Here is a 17,331-nt window from a genome sequence, read left to right on the forward strand (position 1 = left end):
GAGTGTCACAACTCACTGGGCATGCACTGCGGTAGTAAGTTACCTTGGTTATCAAGTTTTTCTACATGACTTTTCAAAATTCTCCATTGTTTTCTGATGCTGTTGGTCAGCTGCTCTCTCACAGTCTCACAGGAAAGGTCCCACATACTCTCTCTACTCAGTTCCCCAGCATCTTCTTCAGCATCAGAGATAACCTACAAGCAAGAGAGATGAAAAGGAAAGACCAGTATCTTAAAATGGCTCTAGATACTCAGGCAGTGCTAATCAAACCGATTATCAGAGATACCAAAGTCATTTGTAGACAAACTCTGCAACTCAAGTCTCTTCAAATATGAATTTGAATCCATATATGATAGTGAAGAGTCCTGGAGCTGTGTGGGGAAGAGTTATTTGCTATTGCCCAGTGCTGTGTTAGAGCTCTCACAGGCTAACTCATCCTCAAATGTGGGAAAAGTGATGCTTCGAGAAGTAGACACACTGCCCCCTATCATGCACCCAAGAGGCAGAGCTGAGATCTGGAGTTAGATCAATTTATCTTCAATCTGAGGCTGCTTAAATAAATAAACCACTGAGGTTATCTACAAAGTAAAAGGAACTGTGAATCCTATTTTTCTCATATAATTTTGAAAAATAAAACTAGAGATTATTTTTCTTTTCACTTTACCAAGACATTAAAACATGGGAAAATACTGTAAACCACTGATATAGGATCACCTAGAATCAAAGCAAGATAAAGAACACAGGGAAACAGTACTAAAATACATTATGTCAAAATAATCTGTAGCTACATAAATATTTTATATATATGCAGATATCACATCTGCATATATATGATATCTGCATGTATATCACATACATATATATATATATACATATATATGATATCTGCATAAACTGCAAAGTCCTAAATTTGTTGTTAACATCCAGGAGAGTAGACAGAGATATATTTCCCTGACGTGAACAATAAAATATCTTGCATGGGAAGAAAAGGAGAAAAGGTCAAAGATGAAGGAATGCTGATCAGACCGTTCCCATGGGCAGGTGCAGCAGGAATGAGAGGGGGACTCGGCTGGGAGAGCTGTATCACTGGCCCGGGTCAGCAATGGCTGCCAGAGGTCTCCTGGGGTGGGAGGTGGGAGTGGGGGGCAGGCTGGAGAAAAGCCCAGCACAGAGCTCACTGTGACTCTGGTTCTTGCCAGAAAATCCTCTGGAGCTACTTGCCAATAATTCTTCCAAGGAGCTACACCTTCTACATGTTAAAGCATACCAGAGCACTGTAAAGATACTCTGAAACCACAAAATGAAAATAAAAATTTAACTTGAATTTTTGGTATATGTTTGGCTATAATTAAACACAATGATAAATTAACGAAACCTGAAGGCTACATAAGCATTCTAAGGTTATATCTGATTCCTCTTACTATAAAGCTCCAAAAATCCTTAAAAGGAAGGATTGGATTACATCCTAAGAGGAAAAAAGATCTAGAAAAACAGATACTTTAAAAACAAAAAATATACTGAAGCGATTATTGTTTCTCCACATGTAAAATCTGAATTATTAAGAATTATACAGGATAGTGTCGACTGGCTGTAGTGGCGAGGAGAGGGGGAATTTAAACATCTGAGAAAGGTCGTCTTTTTTTTTTTTAAAGATTTTATTTATTTATGAAACACACAGAGAGAGGCCGAGACACAGGCAGAGGTAGAAGCAGGCTCCATGCACGGAGTCCAACATGGGACTTGATCCTGGGTCTCCAGGATCAGGCCCTGGACTGAAGTTGGCGCTAAACCACTGAGCCACCCGGGCTGCCCGAGAAAGGTCTTCTTGATCTACACTACACTACTTGATTTTGCTAAACAAAAGCAGGTAATGATGGTAAAGGTTGGGCCAAAAATTGAAGGAACCGCAGGAATAACAGACACTGTGCTTGGCCTTGGAGATATATTTGTGCAAGTTCACAACGAACAAAAAGTGACAGACTATGAGAAAAGGCTGAAGTCAACCAGATCTCAAACTGGACAGTTTAAAAGAACATTAAGGTAACATTTCTTTTTTTTTTTTTTTTAAAGGAAAAAGAGATAGAAGGTGGGGTAGGCTTATCAGTTAGACTGATACAAGGTAAATAATCCCATAATACAGGTTTAAAAAAATAAGTTCTGATAACTTGCTGATAATTAGCATTTCCCATCAATGTTATTTTCAGATTTTAGTCACTTGGCTGAATCCAGAATCTAAACATGTAAAGCAGTAAAGTTAACAGAAGTTTTCACCGTTACATGACTTGCTTTTTTCAGACCTCTGCATGGATTATTCCCTCTGTCACATGCTCCTAACCCCAGGAACAACTACCTATTCTCAAGAGCCAACTCAAATGTCATGTTCCCTGTGATGCCTTCCCTGATTGCTGAACCTACTTTGCTCAACACCTTGTACCACCCCTATTATAGCTTTTAACACGTGTAATAATCACTTTTCCACATGCCCCATCTCCCCAAAGAGCTTCCTGAAGGATGCAATGGACTGAACGTTCATGTTCCCTCAAATTCACAGTGAAATGCTAATGCCTGAGGTGCGGGTAGTCAGAGGTGGGGCCTGTGGAAGTGATGAAGTCATGACAAGTAGAGCCCTCGTGAATGGGGTGAGTGCCTTGGTTGAGCTCTTCTCCTCTGGTATGTGAGGGTGAGGGGACAAGGAGTCAGCAGTGTGCAATCAGGAAGACGTACTCTCACCAGATACTGACCCTACTGGCCCCCAGATTTTGAGCCTTCCAGCTCCAGAATTGTAAAAAATAAATTTCCGTTGTTCTTAACCACTCAGGCTGTGGTAGTTTGTTATAACAGCCCCAACTGAGACAAAGAAAGAAGTCAAAATCCTTTTAGCTTTTTCTTTCTAGGGAGCAGAATGTAAGGGACATTCAGCAAATTTCTGGAAAGATTAGTAGGTTCCCAAAGTTAATGCTTCACTCTGAAAAGTAAAGCCGGCTCAAGTACAGAATACCTAAACTATTAAGAGGATACTCAGCACAATGGTTAGAAACATGAACTCTGGGGTGAGACAGACTTGGATTTAAATCCTAGTTCTGTCACGTGTGATACTGGACTCATTAGATGAGTGTGCCCCAGTTTCCTCAGCTGTAAAATGGGGATAATTATGACAGGAAAAGCATCAAATTAGAAGAGTGGAAATGAGGCAATGCTCACAAAGTGTTTATCACAGTGTTTGGCACTAAGTCCTTGTAAAGTCATCTCCATCATTTCCCAAGTTCTAGAAACATACAGGGACATTTTGTTGTCGTCCCAGTGACTGGAGCTGGTACAGTAGTGAGTGTCCTGTCCAAAACATCAAGAGTGTCCCCACTGGGAAGACCTATCTAATGTTTTAATTGTTCGACTTAGCAATCCGAAACTGTAGGAGAGAGGAAAGAGCCACTTACAGTTCCTGTACTATCATCTGCTCTTTCTCTAGGTTTCTGCTTTTGGGGAGAAAGAAGAGAAATCATTTCCTTTTTCATTTGCTGAAGAACCTTCTTAAGTTCAGCATTTTCCATTAGGATTTGTTTCTGACGATATTCATAATCATTCAAGAGAATTTTATACATTTCATCTTCATTCCTGAGAAAGAAACTGTCAGTATGAAAATGCAGTTACAGGAAGAAAAGTCTGATGAAATATATCAATTTAAATTGGACCTTACCTGGCCTCAGTTTTACCCGTCCTCCAGGAGCCTCTTTTTCCATCGGCTCTCCCCACATAATTTAAAACTTCCATAGCTAAAAACATGAACATGCAAAACAAAACCAATTCTTACCACACATTTGTTAAAGTGTATAAAACCCTAACACACTCTATCACACATAAATCAACCTGGTACAGATTAGGATTTGGGCTCAAACAGCTCACATTTCAGGTTCCAGTTCTCCATCACTGTTAAGCACTGAGATCTCGACACTGATTAAGCCTGTTTCTTTGTCAGTACAGAAGGAATAATGAAAGTATTTACCAAAGAGTTGTTGTGAAGGGTAAAAGAAGTTAAGACACTTAACAAAGTCTTGATAAATGTTATTTTATTATCATTATTAATTTTATCATTGGGGTGATAAGCAAACTATGGCCTGTAGGCCAGCTGCCTGATTTTCTAAATAAAGTTTTGCTAGAACATTGCCACACCATTTGTTCATATTAGTTAGTTTTACACTGCAAGTGTGGGGATGAATAGTTGTGAAAGACTACAGACTCCACAAACCTGAACATATTTACTATTAGAATCTCTACAGAAAAAGTTTGCCAAGCCCTGTGTTGTCATCATCATCAAAGGAATCAAGGCCCCTGACAGTACTAGAAGGAAATAAGAGGACAAGAAGTTACTGTAATTTTAGACTTGATAAAATCATTATGAAACTGTCACTTCCAATTAGGTTTGCACTAGGAAACAGCCAGGCCCCAATAAAATAAGGGCTCTGTTACCCGAGTTAAATCTTTAATAAATTTCTCTAATTAGGTGCTACATTTTATACTTACAGCATTTCATCCTTCTCTTTATTTAATTCATGAATGAACACGAGGTTAACCAATGAAGTTTAAATTTGATTATCCTAAGATTTTCAACCTTGTCTTAATTGCTTATTCCATTTTCATTTTTCAGTAATTTTTAAAATAAGATAGCTGACTAATCGCAAAAGCTCTGCTGTGCAGAATGGCAGTGATGCAGTCAGCACTGAGCTGCCTGCTGACAGCGGACACAGCCCCCACCATGTGACAGCTTGAGACATCTGCTCATCAGCTGTTGTGTCAGCCAAGCTCAGTTTCGGAAACCACAGTTTAGGGCATTACTGTACAATGTAGGTTAGAGGACAACCTATAGTCCACTTGGAAACCACTCTTTGATAAATAAATGCATAGATTTCCTGGGCCGCATCTTACCAGGCCAGCAAAACTGTATCTGCAGAGCTTTACTCTTGTGTACGTGTTTTTACTTTTTCATCTATGTGATTTACCTGAAGGTATGCATATACTTGGATGAAGTTGCAAACTGCTTGTCAAAAGACTCTTAAGCACAAGCATAAGCATTAACATTTACAGTTCATCCTTTAGACTAGGTGCTTCAAAAATGCACAGCTACATGTCTTTAAAGGAACAGATGTAAATAGTTTGGCCTGATGAATAATTTTATGAAGTTAATTCCAAAATCACACTTTTTTTGATACTCAGAAACTCATCTTGATTTTTCTTATTATCAGTTTTTTTCTGAGGAGGATTAGAATATCCTCTGGCTTGGGTTTTCCTCTGTGGAACTACAACTACCATATTAAAAAAGATATATATAATTCTTATATGCAACAAAACAGCAAAATTATTATTTTTCACTAATAAGTTGCCTCAATTTCTAGTTTATATATATACTGGCTATAAACAATTGCATGAAGCATAAAAATTATGAGCTACTGTGCTCTATTGTTCACATTTATTTCTTAGCATTTTAGCTTATTTACTTTCCTCTATCTTAACCAGTTGTTTCTTACCTATTTTTTTATCCTTCTTGTTCATAACAAGCTGATGTAGACGTTCCTTTAATTTGTTATATTCACGTTCTTTTCTCTTCATATCATGATTATATTGAGTAGCTCGACTTGCAATGATATTTTGTAATTTTTGTACCTGAAAATAGCATTTCCATTGAATGAGTCCCTTTATGATTGATAACCCCAGTTAAAATTTGTAAAGTAAAGAAGTTCTAGCATGCACCTCCTCATAAAATAATTTTAGGATTATTCTTCTCAATGACCACTGGACATCACTTTTTAAAGTATCACTAAGTGATTCACTAAAGTTTTTGTTTTTTAATTCTGAAATTTCCAGAGCTACTAACATCCCAAATTATCTTTTTCTTCCCCTTTTACTCTATATATAGACTCTGCTCCTTTAGAAACCAGAAACTCTTACAGAAGTATTAAAGTGATTAAAACTTCATCTGGGACAAGAATTAATCTGATCATTTGTAGTGACTTCCTTATACTACTGATTTGAATCGCTTTATACCTTATTAATCTGTGACAAATTAGCCACAGCACATCCCAGCACATAAACAGGTTTGTTTTTATCTGACCATAAATAGTTCTCAAATTAGAGTAGGTCCACGGGCAGCCCCAGTGGCGCCGCGGTTTAGCGCCGCCTGCAGCCTGGGGTGTGACCCTGGAGACCTGGGATCGAGTCCCACGTCGGGCTCCCTGCATGGGGCCTGCTTCTCCCTCTGCCTGTGTCTCTGCCTCTCTCTCGCTCTCTCTCTCTCTGAATGAATAAGTATTAAAAAAAAATAGAGTAGGTCCAAAGAGCAGAACCTGGTAATAATATTTGCTGAGTGCCTACTATATGCCAGGCCCTACTACTGTTCGAGGTTTTTATCTACTGTGGCTTCTCAGGCAGGCCTTGATTGGACGTGTGTTGTATTCTATACAAACATTTTAATCCTGCTAGAGATGATCATGTGTAACTTAATCCTTACTAAAAATTAACCATATTCTAACCACTGAAGTGGAACCAGCAGGTCAAGTCAAAATTTTCTGTGAAATAACTCAAGGAAATGTATAAGTGACCTTGCAGTTTAATTAAAGTATTTCATTATCCACTAACTACATTACTAAATAGTCAAAATACGACAAAACAAATCTGGCTAAATCACTATAAAGTCATTAAAGAAATGCACTCCATCCCTAAAGTCCTTAATTATAGTTTAAAAAATTTATATAAAACACTGAAAATAAATACTGTATTTTTATAGTTATCAGATGGTCAGGGATCAAACTGCAGAACACTGAGAACAAAATGTTTCTTATGTAATTTAAAAAAATAATAATTTCAAATGTATTGAATCTGTAGATCCAAATACTAAGTAAACACTTGAGCCGAAATGAGACTAGAATTGATGTCTTTAACAACCAGAAATAGGATTTTTAAATGTGAATTGCTTTTTTTTTAAAGATTTTATTTATTCATGATAGAGAGAGAGAGACAGAGAGAGACACAGAGAGAGAGAGAGACAGAGACATGGGCAGAGGGAGAAGCAGGCTCCATGCCCGGAGCCCGACGTGGGACTCGATCCCAGGACTCCAGGATCACACCTTGGGCCAAAGGCAGGCGCTGAACCGCTGAGCCACCCAGGGATCCCTGCCTTTTTTTTTTAATTAAAAAAAGCAAGAACTCTTCTGTCCATTTAGTCAAGTAATTAATTGCTTAATTGGATGAGCGATGCCAATATTTAAGATAAAGAAGAGGCATGCCCAATATTAAGTATAGGTATGGCAGGAAATAAAAGATATGCAGTTAAAGCACCCTTGTGCCTGAGAAAAAAATAACAACGCATTTGAGTCCAGGACAGATGGTTGAGGACACTGGTTGTCACAAGCTATGGACCAATGTCCTAAACTGCATGATTTGGGGGTGGGGGTGACAGGGAGAGCACCTGACCTCGGTTAAATACGCTGCAATGCTGTATACAGAGGCCTACCACAGCAGTCTGACAAAGGATCAATTAATGTTCTTGTTTTAAAATGGGGCCTGGTCATGTCAAATTAAAAAAATATATATACCACTTAAAATTCATCTTCAGTAATTGACAACTCACCTCATCTTTTTCATTTTTCAGTAGCTGATGCAAATTCCGATTCTTGCACTGTAACTGTCTATCTCTTTCCTGAAGCCCAATCATTTCTCTCCTGGAGGTTTCCAGTTGTTCCTAAAACATCCATATGCAATTGTGATTAAAATTAACATAGGACTCAGAGCAAATGAATTCTTCAAAGATTAGTAAAAACAACATACACACACGAGGGTTAGCTAAAACTGCAGTTTAATGGCACACAAAACATTTACTTAAAACAATTATTATAAACCAAGACTATAAAGTTATAAATTTAAGTTTAAATATGTTAAATATTTTATTTAAATATTTTATTTTATTAAAATGACAACATTTTTTATGTATATACAAAAGAGTTTCAAAGTGGATCCCCTGAAAGGCTCTTCACTTATTCCACTGATGCTGTCCAGCCTTGGTGGCCCAGCGGTTTGGCACCGCCTTCGGCCCAGGGCCTGATCCTGAAGACCCGGGATCGAGTCCTGCGTCAGGTTCCCTGCAAAGAGCCTGCTTCTCTCCCTCTCCCTCTGCCTGTGTCTCTGTCTCTCTCTGTCATGAATAAATAAAATCTTTAATAAAAACAAAATAAAATTTCCTTTTAGTACTTTTTAACACTTCTATAGTATATTCTTCAAGAAAGAACCAAAATCATATGGAGATAAGTCTAAAGAGGATGTGTGACCAAGTGGCAACCCTTCAGGTAAAAAGGGTGCAACCAAAGCACGACATTTGTCCTCCTTTGCAAATGGTAACCTCTCAAGATTTTTTTTCCAAAGAGGAATGGCAGGATTGCTGGAATGAGTATAGGAGAAGATGTTCATTTTGAATTCATTCCACACATTTCCTGAGGAAATGTGCCAAGTTCTGCATGAGACCTTTGGAATATTTTTAAAATCCTCTTATCTTTATAAAATATAAAAGCCACTCAGGTTTTGGCATAAGTAGCCACAAATAACAACTTGCACAATCTCTGTAACAATGGACCTCAAGATGATTTAGGAATTTAGGAAATTTAGGAGTATACCTTGGATAACTCTACAGTTGTCAGAATTTTTGGCACCCTCTTCTTTTTTTTTTTATTTTTTATTTTATTATTATTTTTTTTGGCACCCTCTTCTTCAGCGGGTTGAATACTTCCTGTCATGCCAGACTACTTGGAATGCCTGCACTTAAAGGCACTGTGCCAGTTGATATGTCCCATGTATGTCAAATCAGATGCACTTTGAGTGATTATCAACACTTTACTTGAACTCATCATCATCCCTGCAAATCTATCACTTATCTCATACCATCATCCTCTGTAAACTTCAGACACAGACCTGGTTGGTATCTTAAATTAATGACTCTCTTATTCCCCAAATTCAACTTTTCATAAAATTCTACCCATTTTACCTCCAAAGGTTGCTTTGTATTTCACTTTTACCATCTCCACTGGCACTACCGTAGTTGAAGTCCAAAACCTGCTAAGGCCTGCTAACAGCTGTCCTTTCTATCATGCCTTCTGGGGGGGTGGGGGGGGCCTACCGTCTCTGTCCCAAATACAAATCTGCACCTTCCCCATAGTTTCTCCACCTTACTGCCAGGTTGATGTTTACACGATGCCCATGATGTCTTCCTTTCGCTGATATTCCTTGGTGCCTTTGGGTTTCTGCACAATGCCTCTCACATCCTTGGATGCCTGGGGCCCTGCCTCACCTCTATCACTCTTCATCATAATCATACACTTCAGTCCCTACAGTCTCTCATACCTCTGTGCTTTAAACAGGTTATATACCCTCTGCCTAGATTTTCTCCAAACACTAGTAAATTTCTGTTTACTTCTCAAATCTGAGACCATGTGTTAACTCTGTGATGCATCCCCTTAACTTCCACACCAAGGACAACTAATGAAGGAAATAGTTATGGTTCAATGTATCTCTTTCCACTAGATTATAATCTTCTTGAGAGCAGGGACTGAGGTTCACTCCTCTGTAAAACCCAGTGTGCCTAGCACACAAATAACAAATTGTGCTCAATGAACTGAATGAATCATATGCTAGATCTAGAGGCTCTTCAAGGACAGATCAGCAACTTTTGCCACTGAACACACTTTTCTGTCCAGGGCAAAATATTCTGATTTTGGCCCTGGTAAAACCTGAATTAGATGATTTCCTGGAAAACAGTCTATACTCTAGGCTGTCCTAATAAGCAACTACTCCTTAGAGGAAAGGCTAAACAGGCCTGGATTGCCAATATCATTGTGTGATCATTCACTAGCTATTTAACAAAATACTCAGCCAAGGTTACCTACATATAAAAAGTTTTAAGGCAGAATGATGGCCTTCAAGGGCTTACAACTCTGAGTCAGTCTAATTCATAAGACCTTCCATAGGTCTCTCTGATTAAGATTAAAGTATTATCCAAAGGGACACCTGGGTGGCTCAGTGGTTGAGCATCTGCCTTTGACTCAGGGCATGGTCCTGGGATCAAGTCCCACATCAGGTTCCTCACAGGGAGCCTGCTTCTCCCTCTGCCTTTGTCTCTGCCTCTCTCTCTGCGTGTCTCTCATGAATAAATAAATAAAATCTTTAAAAAAAAAGTATTATTCACAACTCACAGCCTTTTTATAACCTCAGAGGCCACCACCTACCCCCTCCAGTCCCCGTCAGGCATTGTATAAAAACCTAACAATATTAACAAGAAAACAGTTACCACTTTGCTGTGCTTAGGAGACATGTGGTTAATTGAAATACAGGTTGACATGCAATTTCTACCTTAAGTTTTGCATAGCAGTTCTGCAGATGGTCCATATCACTTCCCAGTTTCAGATTCTGTGTTTCCACATTTTCCTGAGCTAGAAGGTTCTTCCGCTGAAGTACAAGTAGCTCATTCATACAATTTAAAACAGCAACTATATTTAATTCTCTCTTTGTGTCTTTACCTTTGGATTCTTCATATAATGAAGGAAAACCGAAAGTAGTCAATTCCTGGTAGAAGAAAATGTTTTCCTCAAAGTTGGTTACCAGATGACTTAGTATAGAAACAAAAGACAGAAATCTTTTCTCAGAAATAATGAAAACCATCCTGAGTCAAGAAATTATAAATATCCCAAAGGACAAAGAAAAGAGAGAACTGGGCTCTTTTTAGTCTCTGTTCTACAACTGCCTGTATCCTGGGGAAGGAACTTAGGTCTCTGCATCAGTAAAATTAAGGGAGAGATTCCCAGTGGAGAAGCCCCTAGAGTGAGGTGGAGGCCAATCTACTCCTGACAAAAAAAATATCTACTAGATGATCACAGAGCTCTCTGCATATCTAGTATGTTCTAAGTCCCTGGCCAATATATAACAACATATGTGTGCTTAACAAGTATTTTCCTCATAACTTTGATATGTTCTATTATATAACATGATTTATGCAATTGCTTCTCACAAAATTTTTTTTTTACCTGATCAAGATACGAAATACTTTGTTCAATATTCTCTTCTGTGCAGAAGGCACTGAAAAAACTGTGCACATTTTTTGATAAAGGTATTGAAGAACATAGCACTTGCTGTGAGTATAAACTTGATGGAGACATCTTTGTTTCTGAGGTATATTGACAGATATTTTTGCTTTCTGGAAGAACAAAAAAAGCATTTACTTAAATTTACAAAACATATGGAAAGCCCCCGTCAGGAACAATCTCTATCTCCAGGCTATCTCCTGAACTATCTCCATTCCCAAAGATTTTGAATTATATAAATATTTTTAAGTATTTTCAAATTAAGACAAGGCTGTTTTTCTATGAAAATACATAAAGTTGACCCTTGAACAACACAGAGGTTAGGGGCAACGACTCATAAGATGAAAAATCTGTGTATCACTTCTGACCCCCCACAAAACTTTACTAATAGCTAGTGTTGAAAAGAAGCCTTGCCAATAACATAAACAGTTCATTAACACATATTTTGTATGTCACATGTATTACATACTGTATTATTACAATAAAGCAAGCTAGGGAAAAAATTAAAATCAGAAGGAAGAGAAAATACATTTACAGTATTGTACTATAGTTATCGAAAAAATGTGTGTATAAGTAGACCGACAAGGTTCAAACCCATGTTACTCAAGAGCCAACTGTACTTTTTTTTCAAAAAGATACAAATATACAGTGCCCTTAGTAGGCATGTTAAGCTATATTACCTTAATTTACAGTATGTCAGACATAAAAATAACAGACAAAAATAAAAGGAATAAATCACAGCAACGTATTGAAGTAGCCAATAAATTTATTTCAAATGCATAAACATTCCTCTCAAAAACAGTAACAAACACATCATCCATCAAAGGCACTGAATCCCACTGATTATGGCACAATTCTTAGCTTTCCCAGATAAATTTTCTGAAGATAAAAATTAGATATTTTAAAACTATCTGTCTCTCTAGTCACATCTTCAATATTTGTGGTAATTATTTTGTTCCATTTAAATATTCACCTTTATAAATACTGCTTTAGTTGAAATTTATTTTAGACCTAGTTACCTGAAGACAGATCTGGATCTGTAACAGTCATCCACTCTCCCATAGCAATCACCAGAGTCAGGGTACCTGAGGAACCAGTTCAGCAGTGAAACATTTAGTCCAGCTGCTGTCACTCTTCTTAGGTAGGCATCTCCTTAAAAAGCAAATTGTAGAACAGTAACATTTAACTAAAAATATAAAATCAATGTGTAAAAATAAGGATTTTACATTTTTATTTCCATACACTCCCATATAGAACGTGGTACAGCTCAGTAATAACCCTGTGTATGTATGTGTATGTGTGGGTCTGTTTAAGGATCAGGAGTAAAGGGTTACCAAGTTCTACCAAGGTATTACTTCTTCATATACAAAGTACATGGTACATGATTTGACTCACAATATAAATCTAAGGTACAGCATCGTACTAAGTAAAAACGACTTCTATATTATATCCTCTAAAATAAAGTACGAGGTATTTATACAGATAAAAAAATCTTCTTGGCTAGCATTCTCAATTTTTTTTACTAACTATATTAGCAAAAAAAAAATACTATTCCCAATGTTAGCACAGATGTAGGAAAAATCATACTTCCATACAATGCTCTCCAGAAAGATCACATCAACTTAAACTACTACTAGCAATTTGGCAATACGTATCAAATTTTAAAAATGAAATACGTTTCTATCTAGAAATACCACTTTCAAATTTTTATCCTAATAAAATAACGATTTGTGTTTGCTCTGGTAACACAGACGAAAATTGGAACAATACGGAGAAGATTAACATGGCCTCTGCAAAAGGATGACATGCAAATTCGTGAAGCATTCCATACTTTTGTATGGGGAATTTAGGACAGAAAACAGATGAACACATGGCGAAAAAAGAGAGGCAAACCATTAAACAGACTCTGAACTATAAACAGTTGCTGGAGGAAAGTGGGCAGGGGATGGGCTCAGTGGGTGATGGGCATTAAGGAGGAAACTGTTAATGATGAATCTCTAAATTCTACACCCAGAAACTAATATTGCACCATATATTAACTAACTGGGATTTAAATAAAAACTTGAAAAAGAAAAAAAAATGATTTGTATAAAGATTCATCTACAAGTTGTTCTGGATAACATAAAAAAACTGGAAATAGCTTATACCTTCCACAGTAGGAGACTGGTTACATAAATGACACATTTATACAACAGAACACCTTTAAACACAAGTATGTAGAATTAGGGGGGTTACCAAATAGAAATGAATGAAGTGGACTATGTTTAAGAACCTTTCAAATAACTGTTTCACATAACATTTTCAGCCTACCATCCTGTTTCCACCTTTTTATAGGGAAAAATGGAATAAATAAATATTTCTCCATCACAAAAAATTCAAATGAGATTTTAAATGTCAATTGGGGATTTATTTCAAGGTCAGGGACAGAAGGAGGAGTAAAGACTGCAGGCAATCTGGAGAACATGTGCCACCACTCTGGACAGCTGCTTCTGGGCCACAATAAATTGTGGCCAAAAGAGAAAGCAGGTCCCAGGCTGCTCTTTCTTTCCATCTTTAAATGGATGTTGAAATTCGGGATTTTTATATGAAATCTCCCAACTTGTAAATGTTAAAAGCTAGTTTAAGAGAAGGGGGCGTGGCCGGAAGTTACACTCCTAACAACATTTTTTAATAAGCCAAATTAAATGTGTCTTTAGGCCAGATCTGGTCTGTGAATCAAGAGTTCACAACCCCTATTCTGAATATTTAAGATGGTGGAGAAATAGTCATAATGTAATACTGAAGTGAGATGAAAATTTTCATTCACCCAATAGGTTTTTAATTATGCTATTACGTGCCAGGCACACTCTTCTAGGCCCAGGGGAAGACCTGTTCTCAAGTTCACATTCTAGTAGGGGTGAAAATAGATAGCTAGGCAATAAATTAGCATAAGAGAGAGTGATGAGAACTATAAAGAAAAAACAAAACACAGTAACATGAGAGTACTGGCGGGGATTATCCATATTGATCAAGGAAGGCTGCATCGAGATGCTGACATTTGACCTGAGACCTAAATGACAGTCAACCACAATATGATCAATGACCAGAGCGCGGCCCAGGTAGAGGAAACAGCAGGTTCAAAGATCCCAGATGGAAATGAACTTGGGAAGTATGAAAACCATAAAGAAGGCCAGTGTGGTACTCGAGGACAGATGGTAGGAAGCTGGATTTTCTCTAAGTTGCAATGAAAAGCTCCTGAAGGAGTTTAGGCGGAAAAGCCAACAGGATCTTCTTTAGGCTTTGAAAAAGATCACTTCAGCTACTCTGCCTCCTGAGTAGATTACAGCTGGGCAACAGTGGGAGGAGGCTGGAAGGTAGCAGGCCACTGCAATATTTCAGGCAAGACGACCAGTTTTATACTACAGCTCGAACAGCAGAAGGAGACACAGGTGCACAAATCAGGGATGTGTTCTGGAGATGGAACCTTCAGGACTTGAAGACGGAACAAAATATGGGCAAAAGAGAAGTCAAGGATGACTCCTAGGTCATAGAGCAGCATACAGCATATACTAACGCAAACGATGCTGTGTGCTGTATTACATGCACACACATACAGGGGGCTACCCAGTCTGGCACGGGTTTTGCTATTTCTTTATTCTGCACGTTACTCTGCCCTTATATGGGTGCCTTCAGCAACAGGATTAGCAGGATAAAGGTTGAGTCTGCACCAACGATTTTACTTTTCGCTTTCAGAGATAGTAGCCATTACAAAACAGAATGCAAGGGACAATAAATCCATCTACTCTAACCTGGCTCACCTTGGGTAAGTTACTTAACCTTTCCAAGCCCTAGTTTCCTTACTGGTAAAGTGCCACAGTAATGACTCTTACTTCATAGTTTCCCCTGAGGATTAAGTGAGATCATGCACATAAAGAAGTATTCAGCACATGGCCTGGCATATGGGATGCACGGAATTAATATCAGTTATCTTCGTCATCGGCATCATCACCATCATCTGGACACAGATCTGTTTATAAATGACAGGATTCCAACACCTATAACAGAAGGCACTGTTGCTCTTAATAAAAGTTGATCACCTTAGAAAATGGAGACAGATATCCTCATAAAAACACATTAGGCAGTGGGATTAATTCCTTGTCATTGTAAGGCTGAGGGGAGGGACAAGAGCAGAAGAGAACAGAAATGGGCATTTCCCCAAGCCCTTCTTGTTCCTGTTTTTTGTTTGTTTGTTTGTTTGTTTGTTTTTTAATAAGACACAACAGGGACACCTGGGTGGCTCAGCGGTTGAGCATCTGCCTTTGGCTCAGGGCGTGATCCTGGGGTCTCGGGATCGAGTCCCACATCGGGCTCCCTGCATGGAGCTGCTTCTCCTCTGCCTGTGTCTCTGCCTCTTTCTATGTCTCTCATGAATAAATAAATAAAAATCTTAAAAAAAAAAAGACACAACATTGTCTTAAGTGCCTTTTCTCCTCATATAAAAGATCAAATGCCAAAATGTCTACCATACATCCATTCTTTAAAATTGTAATTTCAGTTATTCTTCCTCTGTGAATTTAGCTTTCCAGCGTCTAGAGGCTTAGACAGTGAATTGCTCCCTGCCCCATTAACTAAAATAACAAAAAACAAAACAAAAAAACCAACTGTGAAATATTCAGATCTAGTTAAACGTTCACAAGGACGACCAAAACTCCACTTTGAAGCACTAGGAAACAAAGAACTTACCAACAGTATATGGTTTCACACAATCTAAAAGTTTCTATGTATTCTCTTCTGTTCAATGATGCACCAAATTATACACTAGGAGGCTTGTGATAAAAGTTATCCAACCAGACTATTAATCAATATACAAACTAAAACCAGGAGACTTAAGTTATTCTGTTCTAGCTCAACCATAGTCAAATCTTATTGTTGAAGGTTATAAACTAGTTTATAAGGATATTATAATAAATAAACAGTTTCAAAAGCAAAATGGTAACAGAAGCATCCATCTCTGCTTTGCATAAACCTAATATTGTCCCAAGCTTCAAAAGCAGCCAAGAAGGACTCCATTAAAGATGAGTGCTGGAACACACAATGAAGTTCCCTACTACAGATTAAGCAAGTCATAGCAAAGCATTACATATTGGACCATGAGCATCCATGACAAGTCATACAAGTGTGCATGTAATACAGCACACAGCATCGTTTGCGTTAGTATATGCTGTATGCTGCTCTATGACCTAGGAGTCATCCTTGCTTCTCTTTTGCCCATATTTTGTTCCGTCTTCAAGTCCTGAAGGTTCTATCTCCAGAACACATCCCTGATTTATGCACCTGTGTCTTTTCATTACAGAAAAGGGGAAAAATCTAACAGTAAATCATATTTTGTTTCAAGTAATCTGTAACCCCCATATCTCTCTCTATACCATTGGTGAGGGAAGTTGTCCAGATTCTAAGACAGGTCAAACTCACAAGTGAATTTAATGAACAAAGCTTGAAGATTAAATAATTTGGCCAACCTGTAAAACTCACTTCATTCATCCAAGACTGTTGAGGAATAACCTTGAAATAAAGTAAGAAAAAAATCTATAAAGTAATCTATAAGAGTTTTTCCTTCTAGTCTTTAAATCAGAGAGTCAATAGTTTTACTCCTTCCGGTGGATAACATGTATACGGGCACTTAATAAACTTCCTTGATTCCAAGTATTTTTCACTGTACATTCCAGTAAGTGAGTCTACATAACAGAAAGTTTACTAATTGCAGTAGCACCACAATAATGTCAGTAAAAACATTCCCTTACTATTTCTGAAGAATTACTTTGGCTTCCCTAGTATGTTGCCAAAATACCACTGCCATATTTCAGGTGTAAAAAAGCAAGGGTACTCTGGTCTTTCCTGGATAAAATGATTATACAGACCTTAAGAATTACCTAAGCACTTTCTAGGCTAGAATCCTGACAGAAAATTAGGAAGTAGTGAGATATTTGAACTTAATATAATTGTACCCTTTCTGAAAAAAGAAGATTTTAATGAGTTTCATAAATCTATCATTCTTTGTGTCAAAGCACTTCTTTCATATATATTTCTATTACAGACAGAAAACCTGGTCTCAGGGAAGTGAACAGGATTGCCTGAGGCCACATTTCTAATTGGCTATAAAAAGCCTGGACACAAACCTGTCTTCAAAAATGTTTTCACTCCATCACCACGTAACATTTCTACGCTATCCATGCAAACCTCT

General features: G+C 37.8%; 1 protein-coding gene and 1 non-coding gene across 6 annotated transcripts in view; one reads left to right on the forward strand and one right to left on the reverse strand.

The window, feature by feature from the left end:
• Window positions 1-17,331, reverse strand: part of SSX2IP (SSX family member 2 interacting protein) — a 40,386-nt gene that overhangs the window by 11,360 nt on the left and 11,695 nt on the right. For 3 of the 5 annotated variants that reach the window (XM_055340715.1, XM_055340716.1, XM_055340714.1), the window contains exons 2-9: window positions 12,131-12,263; window positions 11,055-11,224; window positions 10,384-10,596; window positions 7,619-7,729; window positions 5,520-5,655; window positions 3,695-3,770; window positions 3,435-3,624; window positions 44-194 (exon numbers count right to left, since the gene is read on the reverse strand). In XM_055340715.1, coding sequence (XP_055196690.1) covers window positions 44-194; window positions 3,435-3,624; window positions 3,695-3,770; window positions 5,520-5,655; window positions 7,619-7,729; window positions 10,384-10,596; window positions 11,055-11,224; window positions 12,131-12,173 — 1,090 coding nt within the window. In that variant the 5' untranslated portion in view covers window positions 12,174-12,263. Of the gene's footprint in view, window positions 1-43; window positions 195-3,434; window positions 3,625-3,694; window positions 3,771-5,519; window positions 5,656-7,618; window positions 7,730-10,383; window positions 10,640-11,054; window positions 11,225-12,130; window positions 12,264-17,331 lie in introns of all 5 variants that reach the window. The other 2 variants (XM_055340718.1, XM_055340717.1) reach the window with 2 other exon arrangements.
• LOC129520319 (U6 spliceosomal RNA) lies at window positions 12,844-12,946 on the forward strand. The gene has a single exon (XR_008666557.1). It is a non-coding gene; the product is annotated as a U6 spliceosomal RNA (small nuclear RNA).

The sequence above is a fragment of the Nyctereutes procyonoides genome, unplaced genomic scaffold, assembly GCF_905146905.1.
Source record: "Nyctereutes procyonoides isolate TBG_1078 unplaced genomic scaffold, NYPRO_anot_genome, whole genome shotgun sequence".
In the NCBI taxonomy this organism is placed as follows: domain Eukaryota; kingdom Metazoa; phylum Chordata; class Mammalia; order Carnivora; family Canidae; genus Nyctereutes; species Nyctereutes procyonoides.